Source organism: Rhinolophus ferrumequinum, chromosome 4 (genome assembly GCF_004115265.2).
Source record: "Rhinolophus ferrumequinum isolate MPI-CBG mRhiFer1 chromosome 4, mRhiFer1_v1.p, whole genome shotgun sequence".
NCBI lineage: Eukaryota > Metazoa > Chordata > Mammalia > Chiroptera > Rhinolophidae > Rhinolophus > Rhinolophus ferrumequinum.
The window spans coordinates 27951525-27965198 of record NC_046287.1 but is presented as its reverse complement, the minus strand read 5'-3'; the positions used below and the strand labels follow the sequence as shown (position 1 = coordinate 27965198).

Sequence of the window (13674 nt, the reverse complement as noted above, 5' to 3'; positions counted from 1 at the left end):
TTTTATGTCTAACTGGGTTTATCTTAGTTAATTTAGAATTACATAGCATGATATGTATGGTTTTGGTATTTATAAAGAAGTGACAATGTAGTAAAAACAAAAATAGAAACCTAAACCATATTAATATAAAATGTATACTACTTTTTTGTCTGCATTAATGGAAGAGATCAGCATCATGGACAATTCAAACATTAGTTATTTTGACATAATTTATTCCTGAATTTCATCCAGAATTTCATTTGTATGTAAATTCAGACACATTCATGTTCTGAATCATGAAAATCAGCCATATTGTCAGCAGTTAGCATACAGTTGTATGATGGAAAAGAGGGAGAAGACAGCCTACATGGAAGTAGTCTTTTTAAAGTGTTATTTAAATTAATTCACAGGATTTGATTTCAAGAAATAAATACAGTTCATTATACACCCGACTTGCAGAGTAAGTGAAATAATGAAATAGTCTGCAAAATACAAAATTACATCAATATAGAGGAAATAGTCAATTTAAAATAAAACCACTTTCTGTTTGATATCTTTATTACTTTCCACAAAGTATTTTTATGAAGGAAGCCTAGACACAGATTTCTGTTGGGCTTTCCCTACTCTGTTGTGTTGGTCTATTCTGCAGGTTTGGGTACTATATGCTCACTTGTTTCTGGTGGCTCAGATTTCAGCTAAAGCTAGATTGTCATACTTAAGTAGGATAAATTCTTGGTGGCATTTTCTTCATGTCCCTTTCCCTCTACCATTGTCAATCCTTAAAATCTCAGTGTTTACTTACCACTAGTATACTTCTATAGTAATCTGTTTTAAACCATGTTTAATTCAGATTGTATGCTTTCAGTCTCTAAAATGTCTGAATTGTACTGGTGGCTACTTTAAATCAGTCTTTAAAATATAATTTCTTAAAACATCATAAACATCAACTTTCCAGAGATGCAAACATTGCTGACAACGTGTATTAAACAGAAATAATTATTACTTTTTAAAAGTGTGATTTTGCTACTATTGCTCAAAAATAGCATGTACTTATTTATAGGCTTTTAGAATATTTATTAATAGATGGAGCAAAGAAATAATAAGAAACTAATCTGATTACATATATTTAACCTTTATTTAACAATTTAACATTACCTTTAAGAATAGTTCCCATTTTCTTTAACTCTTTGTACTATCCAAGATCAAGAAATTATTTTTTGCAAAAATTCTTTTTCTTTAAAACCATTTTATAAAATTCTCCATAATTGCTAAAACCCTTTCTGTAACATACAAGGTTAATTTTTTTTAAATGAAGACATGTAGCTTGTGTGCATAGTTCTTTCCATATAAATCTATTCTCTGTTGGTGCCTCTTTTGAAATTTTCATTTATGAAGCTTTATTATATTTAGGGAATATGGCTGGAAAGGTACTGTTTTCCAGTTTCTGCATATGTCTGGATATGTTTTTTTTCCCTCTTCTTTAGCATCATTTAAACTATTTAATATGTATATATATTTTCATAAATGAGGAGTGATGATCCATTCAATTATATTATTTCATAGTGTTAAAAATATTTTTCTGTTAATATCTTTTGATTTAATTTTAAGGAAAAGTGTCAGAATTCATATTTGAGATACTATTTAAATTAGGGAGCTCATATTCCTTTTTATATGTATGTCTTATAGACTTACACATTCAAGCAAGAGTTCATGCTTTTAAAAATGTATAATTTCTTTGGCAGTAACAACTTTAAAAAGAAAAAAATTATAATCGTAATGTATATATGTTACTAAATTAATAACATATATTTTGCCTCCCTTGAATCCTACATTTAAAAAAACCACTCATATTTGCTAATTTTCTGCATGAAGTGTATTGCATTTGAGGCAGGGTGATACTAGTCATGGTCAGGTACTATGTACAAGACATCATTTGCGTAGATCTTATTTATACTTGTATGATATTGAATCAACAATTCATAGATTCTTCATAGTCTCTGTTCTCCCATGCTGCTACTAGATGTTGTATATGAATTCAGATGGATTTGGGCTGTCATATAAGATTTGGTGGGATACTTCCATTAAAACAACATGAAACATTTGGTCCCTAATTTGAGGGTAACGATCACCAACTTCCACGCATTTCTGAATTGGCATAGTTTTATTTAGTTGTTTAACTTTATCTGAATGTCGTAAAGCACCATTTACTTTGCCATTTTGGATGTTAATTAATAACAAGTTGTAGTTTTGACTGTTTTGCCCACTGCAGGTGACCAACTGAGTGCCATATTGAATTCAATTCAGTCACGGCCCAATCTCCCAGCTCCTTCCATCTTTGATCAAGCTGCAAAACCTCCCACTTCCCTAGTCCACAGCCCATTTGTGTTCGGACAGCCCCTTTCCTTCCAGCAGCCTCAGCTTCAGAGTAAGTCTGTCAGTCTTACCTGCCTCATCAAGCCATTTCTGAAGCTTTGTTCTGAGTTGTTTATCAGTTACTAATTATTTATCAACTCACCAGATTGGTTTTATTTAATGAGGATGTTACCCCTTCCCATATTTTTGAAGCATTTAAGCTATTCTGAGCTAAGACATTCTGCAGCTAAGAGATTTGTTTTTAATCACACTTTTTTTTTAAGAGTACTTATTAAAATATGACTAGTCTAATTCCTGTATTAGAGAACATATACTATAAAAAATCATTTGATTTAAAATTTTCTTTTATAATATGCACAACTATGCTAAGCATCAGTTGTAGGGATAACTTCCAATGCTTTATGTTGGATTTTTGTTACTTCGAGATGCCCCAAGAGAATAAACCTATCTCACTATACCAGTAGGTAGAGGAGAAACTGTATTGGGCAGGTTTATTTGCTTCTTTTAAATGAATTTTGTATCCATAAGATGTATAGTAACTTAGGTGTCCAGATTTTCTCAAATTGTTGTTTCTTCTCTTGCTTTTTATTGTTTTGTTGTTCTTGTACTTCACGCCAAATTGATCATTTGATCCCAGTTCTGCCTCCTAGGATTGCTCTAGCCCTTCATCCATGATAGTAATTCACACTGATATGGAAAATCAACCAAATAAATTACACGTAACTGAGTATTCTTTTTTCTGAATAACTTGCTGAGGCTCCCACTTCAACTTCTCAAAGCTCCTTGCAATATGACAACATTCTTGGCCTTCAATTCACATGTTGTCTGTGTAACACGTAAACATGCTCATTGAATGAGAGAGTTCATGCAGGTCTCAGCTTACACACCCATTGTTTGGATTCCAACGCATGACTTGTTTTCTTCAGTAAAGTACATTCACATGGAGGTCCAAGTTATTTTTTTCTACAAAATTGGTAACTGTTATTAGGATTACGTAAGAGAATGTCCGTCATTTCGTTTTTATTAGGAACCAGAGTAGTGTGTAGTTAGCAAATGATGTTATTCGCTATGGTATAATTCTCAACCTTAGGTAAAGAGTGCACAAGAGTGTAAACTTCTCTAGATTTGTACTAAACATTAGGCAAATTCAACTAATGAAACTAATTAGATTGGAAATGTAAATAGTATCGATTTTTAGCTAATCATCTCTTCATATATGATATTCACTTTAATGTCTCTTAAAAGAAAAATTTCAAGGAAACATGATAGTGGTATGTATGTGAAATAGTTTCTTCCTTCTTGATAAGAATTACAGAAGAATGAAAGAACTGAAGACTTAGTTTACTGATTTTATGGAGCTACAGACTTTTTACACTTAGATGTACACAGGTTGCAGGACGTTCTAAAGATAAGGACAAGGAGAAAGCAAACAGGGAAAAAATTATAATTAGGCAGAAAATACATATTACATATAAAATTTTTAAACAGAAATTAATAATGTCATACTAGCAGCAGACAAGAAAACTAAGGAAAAAGCACCTTTTTTTTTTTTACCTAAAGGGTCATTACAAGTCTTCTCAAAAACAAGTATAATTACTGTTTCTATTTTACCAAATTATTTAATGGAATAATTTGAAACAAAATATAAAAACCATAATAAATTAGATTTGTCTCTTTGAAGGGATAATAGGTTTCCAACTGACATTGTGTCAGTATAATTTTATGCGTGTTGTGTCTAAGTATTATCAGTACCACCACTTCTTTTACCACCATCTTGGAGCAAATTTGAAATCATGGCCTAGAAATATCTCAATTACCAGTTTTCGAATCATTACTTGACTGTACTGCAGCAATGGGAATTACTTTCTACAAACCTCTAATCACCAGCAGAGTATCACTGAAGTTTGACTTCCAAATTTCAGAAACCATAAGTCTTAATCTTTAGCATAACTAAAAAAGCTATGGAATCTAAAAGTAGGTTTAATACTTTGGAAATAAATTAGAATTATATTAATCATATCCTATTAGGAAAATTAAATGTGGCAGAGTGCTTATTGTTGACTACCTGAGTAAGTTATTCCTTCCTGAACTTCACTGCCATCTACCCCACCAGCATTTCATCTTGCTTTAAAAAATGAATTATGCATACTAAACTTCCTTTACTAATTAGTAAAGTTAGATTCATTTTTGTTTTATACTTTTGTGATACTAAAAACATTATGTATAGAAGACCATAGTTGTAAATTTATGCTTACACTGCTTGTCACCACTATGTACTAAACACTGTACCTTAAGACTTTAATACATCCTCATTTGAGACAATGTCTTCATTTTGCAGGTAAGGAAACGGGCTTAGAGAAGATAAATGATTTAGCCCCGAAACATACATAGTAAGATGGTATAACCAGAACACAGAACATGAGGCCGATTCCACTGACTGCAAAGGCCTTATTTTTAAATATTCAGCTTTGCCTACCGATAAATAATGCAAAATCTGTTCATATATATATATATATATATATGATTTTGCATATATATATAATTTTTTTAATGTTCTGCTTATATTTAGTTCTAGCACCTAGAGTATTAGCTTTATCTGGACTGCTTATTTTTTCCTTTATAGTTTAATTTTAAGAATATAGCTTAGTTTGAAAGAAAAAGATTTCCTGAATGTCATATCACAAGTTCCGAGCTAAGTAGACGAGCTCCACAGAAACACACATAAACTGGCCCTCATATCAACCTTTGTCTAGCATTTCTAGCATTATTATCAGTAATTCTTAAAGAGTTTTGTTTTCTTTTGTTTTTTCCTGAAGCATAGTTTTTTTCACTAATCTCTGGAATTTGAAATGATCTGGCACATAAAATTAATTTGGTAATTTTTTAATTTGCAAAAGTATTTTATTATAAATGCGCACATACCTATATATACAAATTATTTCACCTGCTATTCTAGTGAAATAGAATAATTACAGAAAGAAAAATTACAAGTTTTCCTTGTCTTACCATACATATGTACACAGGCAGGAGAGAGAGAGAGAAGTGTGTATATAGACTTTTTCTTAATGTTCTATGATTTACTTTTTCATTTCAAAATTATATCTGTAGTTTTTATACTTGGTAAGCAGTTGGGCAGTAAGATTCTAGTGGACTGAGATAGAGATTGGTATCTGTGCCTGTTTTCTTTTAAGAATATTGCATTCCTTATTTTTATTATCTTTCTTCGTTCCTTTTGAAAGCATCGTTTTTTGTCCCATAGCCCCTAACAGTGTCTTACACATCATAGACTTTCCAGGAGTATTTATTGACTATAGATACCTAAGATTATCACTTATTTAGTGTCAACCATGAATTGAAGAGTATATGTTTCTTGTTATGATGGACATTCCAGTATTTACTCAAAATACATCATCAAAGAAGAAAAAGAATATTTCAGTAGTAACAAACCAGCTATAAGGTAATGATATGACCTCTAATGTATTGAATTTCTGAGCAACATCCTCCGGCGAAAAAATGGTGTTTCAAATGACTGTCCTTATCATAAGCATTTTCTGCCTACTATCCAAGAGGCTAAATAGTTTACCTTTTTTGGTAGAAAAATGTTAAAGCATTAAGAAAGTTTATTCTTCTTCCAGAGATTTTAAACCTGTAACATGTAATATATGTCAAAATATATCATACTTTCAAGCCCAGATATGAGAGCTCTAGCTTACCTTGCAACAAGAGTATTTCTGTTATACCTGTTATGTCACATTCTTAAATGAAACAAAAAATTTGCTACATGTGACAAGAGTCCACCTGAGTATCTGCATGCATCTTTATTTACATTTCAGAATGCTTATGTATATATATTAGAACACTGAGTTTACTTAGAATATAGAGATGTAGTGATATAAAAACTTTAAGTTCAAATTTCTCCTCCAGCCACTTCCTTGCTTTAGTTACTTGAAACATCTGAGCCCTTTTTACCCCATCCATAGAATGGGGTGCCCAGTAAATGGGTTACTGATACCATTGTCGACTTTCGATGCAGATATTTCTCTTTCATGCTCTAGGGAAGACTGAAAGAAATCACAGTCTCAGAGAAAGGGGTCTGTCCTCTGTGGAAAGAGTTGCAGGAAGGAATTTCAAAAGGGACAAGTGAGGTTTCTTAGCTACTTCTCACTACATTTTTACAGCATAATTTCATTATTTGTTTTGAGATTAAGTCTTCATATAGTGACACTATATTCAGAAGTTAGTATGGATGATATTATAAAAACCAGGTTTGTTTCTAAGACTTAGAGATCAAATCTATCCTGGACTGGAGTCATACCACATAATCTATTCGTTTTGATCCTTGCCTGCTATGAGATGTGACATGGATGAAACACTTGCCTGAGGAAGGAGACCTGTTTTTTTTAGTCTCTGTTCTCCCCAACTAGTTTTGTGACACTAAGCTGATTTCCAAGATCCTTTTCCTTTTTATAATTTTTATAAAGAAAAAGTGTATGATGATTTTCAACAAAGATTTTATAAAATCAAGGTCAGCTTATTCAAATATTTAAGTTCAGTTAAATTTTTTATTCAAATATTCAAGTTCAATTAAATTTTTTTGCACTTGAACCTATAGCATCTATCACAACAGCCAACATATTTATTTTAGTTTTGGCTGTGACATCTTTGGCATCCTTACAAATCTCTATCATTTTAGTCATAGGCCAGAATGTATCTTCACTCAGCGTCCCATCTTCTCTATGGTATGAAAGTTGTGACCCATATTCCTTTGCCTCTTCATCAACAATTTTTCCATCAACCCTTCACTTCATCCTAGGAATTCAAACCAAAGATAATGCTGTCATTGTAAGAGAGTATCTCCTCATGCATCTGTTTGCTTTCTCCTGACTAGATTTGGCTTTGTATCTCTCCCTCCTTCTTGGCTACTATTCAGTCCACCCTTGATTTTGAAATATTGTACAAGGCAGCCCCAAGCATGTCTTATGTACTGCAGGAGCAACGTTCACAGAACGCATGAGAAACATAGGGAAAAAAGCTCCTGGCTCAGCTAGGAAAGGGTAGAGAAGGCCTTTAAAAAAGAGGTAGCCCCTGGTTCGAGTGTTGAAGGACTCGTAGGAATTGATCAGGCAATGAAGGGGCAGGGAGGGCGGTACAGGATCATTCCCACTCTGAGAATAACGTGATCTAGTTATAGAGATCCACTGAAGCAACAAATGTTTACAGAGCACCTCCTAAGTGTCAGGCACTATTCTAAGCACTGCTCATGCAAATAGTTCAGTGTGGGAGGCTGTTGCAGTAATCCAGGTGAGAAATGATGGTGGCTTTACCAGAGTAGTAGCCAAAGATGGTAGTAAATTGTGGAATACTAGATATAATTTGACAGGGAATCAACAGGATTTGCTTACAGATGGAATAAGCAATGAGTAAAGGGTGAATCTAAGTTTTTTTCCTAGGCATTTGGAAGAATGTAATTTCCATTTACTACGGCACTCCTGGAGAACTAGGTTTGGTGAGCAATAACAAAGGCTAAATTTTGGACATTATATTGGTAACCTACTGTTGCATAACAAACCATGGCAGAATCTATGACTTAAAATGAACACCGTTTAGCTCACAATTCTGTGAGTTGGCAAAGTAGACTGACTTCAGCTAGGTAGTTCTTTTGGTCTTGATTGGTTTCCTTCATGCATCTGTAGTAGGTCAGCTAAGCACTTTTGCCTCGGGAGGTGGCTGGGCATTGGTTGGTATGAAAAGGGTACTTGAGCCAAGTGTCTCTTGGGCTAATCTGAGTTTATTTGCTTGGACATTGCTGGATTCTAAGAAAGCAAGAGCATGCACAATCTTTTGTGCCTTAGGCCGAAATTAACAGCATTACATCTGCTACAATCTGTTGGTCAGAACAAGACACTAGGAGAGCCTGTATTCAAGGATGGAGAAATACACTTCACTTCCTGATTATTATAGAATTGCTGTGAAGGGGCGTAGATACAGGGGTGGGGATAATTGTATCCATGTTTGCAAATAATCTATCCCAGATATGTTAAGTTTGAGATTCCTATTAAATTCGGTGGAGATACCAAATTGAGATCGATACATGATCCTGGAATTCAGGAAATGTCCTGTAAATCGTGACTCCTTTGGATTATAGCAGAATAATTTGAGAGTTGTTATATCTAGGTGATATATAAAGCCATAAGGGTGGATTAAAGCAGTAGGAAAATTGATATAGTTAGAAAAGAGAAGAGGCCTAAAGACTGAGCCCTCTCCAGTGTTTAGAGGTGGGTAGTAGGAGAATTCGGCAAAAGAGACCAAGAAATGGACAAAGATAGGAAAACCAAGTGAGTGTGGGGTTACTGGACGCCAAGTGAAGAAAATATTTCAAGGAAACTGTGATAGCTGTATCAGTTGTTGCTGGTGTGGCAAGTAAAGTTAGGATTGAGAATGGACTTGGGTTTAGCAATGTGACAGTCAGTGATGATCTTGATAAGAGCAGCTTCGGTAGAGTGAGCTACCAGAGCTTCATTTAGTGGGTTCAAGAGAAAAGGGGGAAGAGATTGGAGACAATGAGTATAAATAAATCTGTCAAGATGTACTGTAAAGGGAAAGGAAAAACAAAGTGAAGCTGGGACAGAGAATGTGGGATTTAGAGATGTTTTTGTTTTGTTTGTTTTTTATTGGGAAAAAAGGTAACATCAAGGATGTTTTCTAATGAGAATGATCCAATAGAGAGAAAAATTGATGATGCAGGAGACAGAGGAGAATTGGTGGAACAATACTCTTGCATAGGAGAGGGGATGAGATCTAGTGCAAAGTGGTAAGGTTGGCTACGTTGGAGCACAAATAGTTTATCCATCATAACAGGAGAGAAAGAAGAGGTATAGTGTTAGGCGCTTGCGAATGTTCTCCTTTTGTTTGTTTTTTTCTCAGTAAAATTGGAAGTCCTCAACAGCCCAGAGTTAGCATATTATGTAAAGAGTGTGTTGGTAATTTGAAGAAAGGGGAGAAGATACGAAATAGTAATAGCTAACATATACCAAACATTTACCGTATAACAGGCACCATTTTAACCACTTCATATGAATTAACTCACTTGATCACGTTAGACAACACGATTCAGTTGAGAAGCTTCACACATTTGTAGCTTAGAGTGTTAGTACCCTAGTGGCAGAGATCATGAAGGGTCTTCTAAGCCATACTTAGTAGTTTAGACTTTGTGCTGTAAGTACAGTGAATAAAATGAAGGGAGCCGGTGAAGGGAATATACAGTTCTGCAGAATATTAAAAAAAGGAGTGATATCTGTTTTACACTTGTGAAAGATAACTGAAAATATTATTTAAAAGGCCCTAGAGAAAGGGAGAATGTTAGAGTCAGGGAGTCCAGAGAAAAGCTGAGTATGGCTTAAACTAAGGTAAATTACAGTGGCACAGCAAAGAAGGAACAAGTTCAGAAATATTTAGGCAGTAAAATGCATAGGACATGCTAATCACTGTGGCAACAAGTCCAGAATGATGTCTAGTTTTCTGGCTTGATTTTGAAAGAAAATCCTTACCCAATACCAATAAACAAAATAAAAAGCAGGTTTTAAGGAGAAATAAGTTCAGATGGGTAACTTAGCTCTAGTAAACTATTATATAATTTGAATGTGGGAAACATTTAGCATTTTCATAATTAAAGATGGCATTGTTGACTGACAAGTTGAAAATACACCATTAAATTATTCGTATATATATTTTTAGTAAAAATGAATCAAAGTATTTTCAATGATTTTTGCAAATTTAGAAAGCATTTTTTAAAGTATTTCAATTATATTTTCATTTTAGGTCTGCCACTTTTCTCTAAAACTTACACTATAGGCTTAGTAAAACTAAAACTAAATGTTTTTTAACAGCTTTACTAAGGTATAATCGTGTACATTTGGTAAGTTTGAACATATGCATACACCTGATACCATCACCATAATCAACTAAATGTTTATCTTTTAAATCAGACTTTTTATCTCTTACCATTAGGTATTGTCTTTCTTCTCTCCAGTCCCTTCAGTTTATTTGAGAAATATGTCATAGGATGGTATAATTAATTTCTGGGGTTCAGGGGACCTCAGAAGTCATCCAGCTCTCATTTTGGAGATAAGGGAATTCTCAGCGACTTGCCCAAAGTTATATAATTAACTGGCAAATCTGAGACTCAGATGAGACTTTGAGTTTTAACTGTCCTCGTACTACATAAGCGTATCCTTCTGAAGGCAGCACATGGTTACGGTTAATGTTAATCACCTGATCAAAAGTCTGATTTCTATGATATATAGATACTATTTTTTCCCTTGCAGCTAATAAACAGTTTGTGGAGCACCGGGTTTTTTATTGCCGAGAGTATCCCCAGCCCTCATGCGCCTCAAGTTATTGCTCAAGGAGCAATGCTGAATCTTTTCTTGGAAGTTTTTGAAGTTATTTTTTTCCAAGGCCGAGCATATATACACATCAAATTTTGCTCCGAATTTTCCTCTCTTGGCCATCACAAACTCTGAAATTATATGCTTATCTCTAATGTTATATCCCTTAACCATATTTACTAGGGGTTTACTACACAGGGTGCCAAAAAAATGTATACACATTTAAAAAAAGGAAAAACTGTATTAAAATTAAACTGTATTAAAATTAAAATACTCAACATATACCAGTAACAAAAGATGAATACAAGTCATGTGTATTCATATTTTTTACAACCCCGGTATATATTCAGTAATATTACAAGCATGTTTTATGTAAGTACAGGTTACGTCTCGAAGTCATTTAGAGACACATCATATTTTGGGGGTTATGTATCTTACATGTTTTCATCTATCTTCCTTTCTACATTCATAGCATGTGGATTGATGTTACATCCTAGTGAAAAGCTTATTTCTATTTTGTCCTTAAGTTGGAAATTTTGTTCTAGCTTTCATTCTTTTATAATTCATTTAATATACTAACATTTATGTAAATAATTTTCAGTTTTTATTCCACGTTACAAGCTCCTTTAGCATTCGTGCAATTCCACTTTTCTCCTGATACATTTACTAGGATTCTAGATATATCTGATGCAATGATATTGCCTGGCTTGCAGTGTCTCTGAAGGATTGCTTCTCTTTTTAAAATTGAAAATACAAATCTTTTAAAAAATTAACTATATCAAGGTATATTTAAACATAAAGAGCAAACTTTGTAAAAATGAAATGCGTAGCACAAGTGTTGTCTGCAGTCATAACTTAATTTCTTTAGGCATTTAACAATAACCTCTTTAGACTTTTAAAAGATTTTTCTTCTTATTCACTACAAATTATGCCTAGGAATCCAATCTCTCTAGGTTTTGTAACATACTGAAAAAGACTTCAAGGTTGTTTTGGCTTCAAAGCCTTTTCCAGGAGTTTGTCCTTAAACCTCTTACATCTTATTCTACAAGTATCCTTGTAGTTTATCACATTTATGTTTTTGGGTGCTTCCAATTAAGATAGTATTCTGATTTCCTGCTCCTGTTTCCTCCTGCCAACCCCGGTCTTCACAGATTTTAGCGACTAAGCTCAACTATCTCCTTACATTGGCATTTTGAATTCCCCAAAATTAACTCTACCAATCAAAAGCTGTCGCCTTTCTAACCAATATTTTCGATAAGAGTTGCAGACTATGTGTTATATGAGATTTAGAAAGCATATGAATTTGTTTTGTAGTAACTGGTACTTTTTGAGTTTTATCGACTTCAAAAAGAAGGATGCTCAAAAATATTAAAAATGGAACATTTTTTAACTTAGATAAAGATGATTTGATGGCATGTATGTCACATTTCTCCACCCACTCCCATCATTCTCTCTTGAACCCGCTTCAAGATGTTCTTGCAGTTGCCCTTATCCGCAGAAATTGCTCTAGTCACTCTTTACTTGTTTTGCTAAGTTCAATTGTCCATTCTAAGGTCTCGTTTTACTTGGTCTATCAGCAGTGTTTGACAGAGTTGACCTCTCTTTCCTCCTTGAAACACCGTCTTCCTTTGCCTGCTATATATTTCCTACCTTATCAGCTGTTAATTTTCGTTCTCTTTTCTACATCCTCCTCTGTTCTGTATTCCTTGGAATGTCCCAGAGCTTTGGGCTCTTCTAGACCTCATCTCTAAGTGGTCTTATTCAGGCATAGAATATTGCCCAACATCTACAAGCTTATGACTCCCAAGTTTGTCACCACTTGATCAAGTATACGCTTATACTTACTTGTTCATTTCTTCTTTCACCTGAAGATAAGCTCCATTAGAGTAGGAACTTTCTTTCTGCTCATCATTTTATTCTCAATGCCTAGAGCACTGACATATGATACATATTCAGTACCTTACATAGAATGACTTTTTGGTTTATGAGTAGTTCACCTTTAATCTTGGCCGTAGTAATGAATCAGTCAACTATTACTTGTTTTGGGAAAAGTATATGTTGTATCCAATTTTTTATTTCAGTAGTATTACGTTGTCTCATTTTACGTTGACTTTATTTCACCTCAATTGATTACATTTATTTTAATTGCCATGAAGTAAAATTTTAAATAAACTGGATTTTTTTTTTCACTTAGATAAGGTGGGATTTTTTTAGCATACTGCTATTAACTTTAAAGGTTCTATTAATCCTTTTTAAAAAGATAAATTATTTAATGTTAAGTACTTCATTTTCTGCATGGTAAATCATGAATGTGTCTAACATTTTCAGTGACTTGTCAATTTGCTTTGTGTTATGAAACTTATACACAAAATGTGGTATCTCAGTAATAACATATACAAAACAAACACTAAATATTGGGATTAATACTAACATTGTTCACTGAAGATGCACTCAGAAAAGTAGTCAACCATAAATGTCAACTTGCGTCCGAATTCTGAGATACATACTGGAAAAATCATAGTCATGTGTCCATACAAAAAACCAGGTGACAGTAGGTCAAACTGTAAGTAACATTTATCTCTCATTATTTACCAAAACAGTTTTACTTACAAACTTCTGTTTATATGGAAATGAGGACCAAATTGAAGAAAACCGACTTAAAGAAGCATTAGTCTAAAAAGAAATGCTCAAATTTGATCTATCAGAACGATGAGCCTTATCTATTAAGTTAACATATTTGGAGCTATCATTATTAATCTAAATTAATTAATTTGACTATTGTTTTCAGTTTTAATTTTAGAGAAATATAAACTTGTTGAAAAATTTAGCGGAATATAAACTTTTTAATAATAGTTAATAGTCACACATAAACATTTGAAATGCTTTGTTTCTGCTTGCGTTCTCTGTCAATTTTTTTTTTCCATTGAATCTGTGC

At 33.4% G+C, this 13674-nt stretch overlaps 1 protein-coding gene across 11 annotated transcripts in view; it reads left to right on the top strand.

Moving 5' to 3' along the window:
* MYCBP2 (MYC binding protein 2) overlaps positions 1-13674 on the top strand; it is a 248084-nt gene that overhangs the window by 185471 nt on the left and 48939 nt on the right. For 6 of the 11 annotated variants that reach the window (XM_033105215.1, XM_033105218.1, XM_033105213.1 and 3 more), the window contains one exon: positions 2225-2404. The exons of 2 other annotated variants lie outside the window; for them this stretch is intronic. In XM_033105215.1, the coding sequence (XP_032961106.1) occupies positions 2225-2404 (180 nt within the window). The remainder of the gene's footprint in view (positions 1-2224; positions 2405-13674) is intronic. 3 more of the 11 variants (XM_033105212.1, XM_033105221.1, XM_033105216.1) reach the window with 1 other exon arrangement.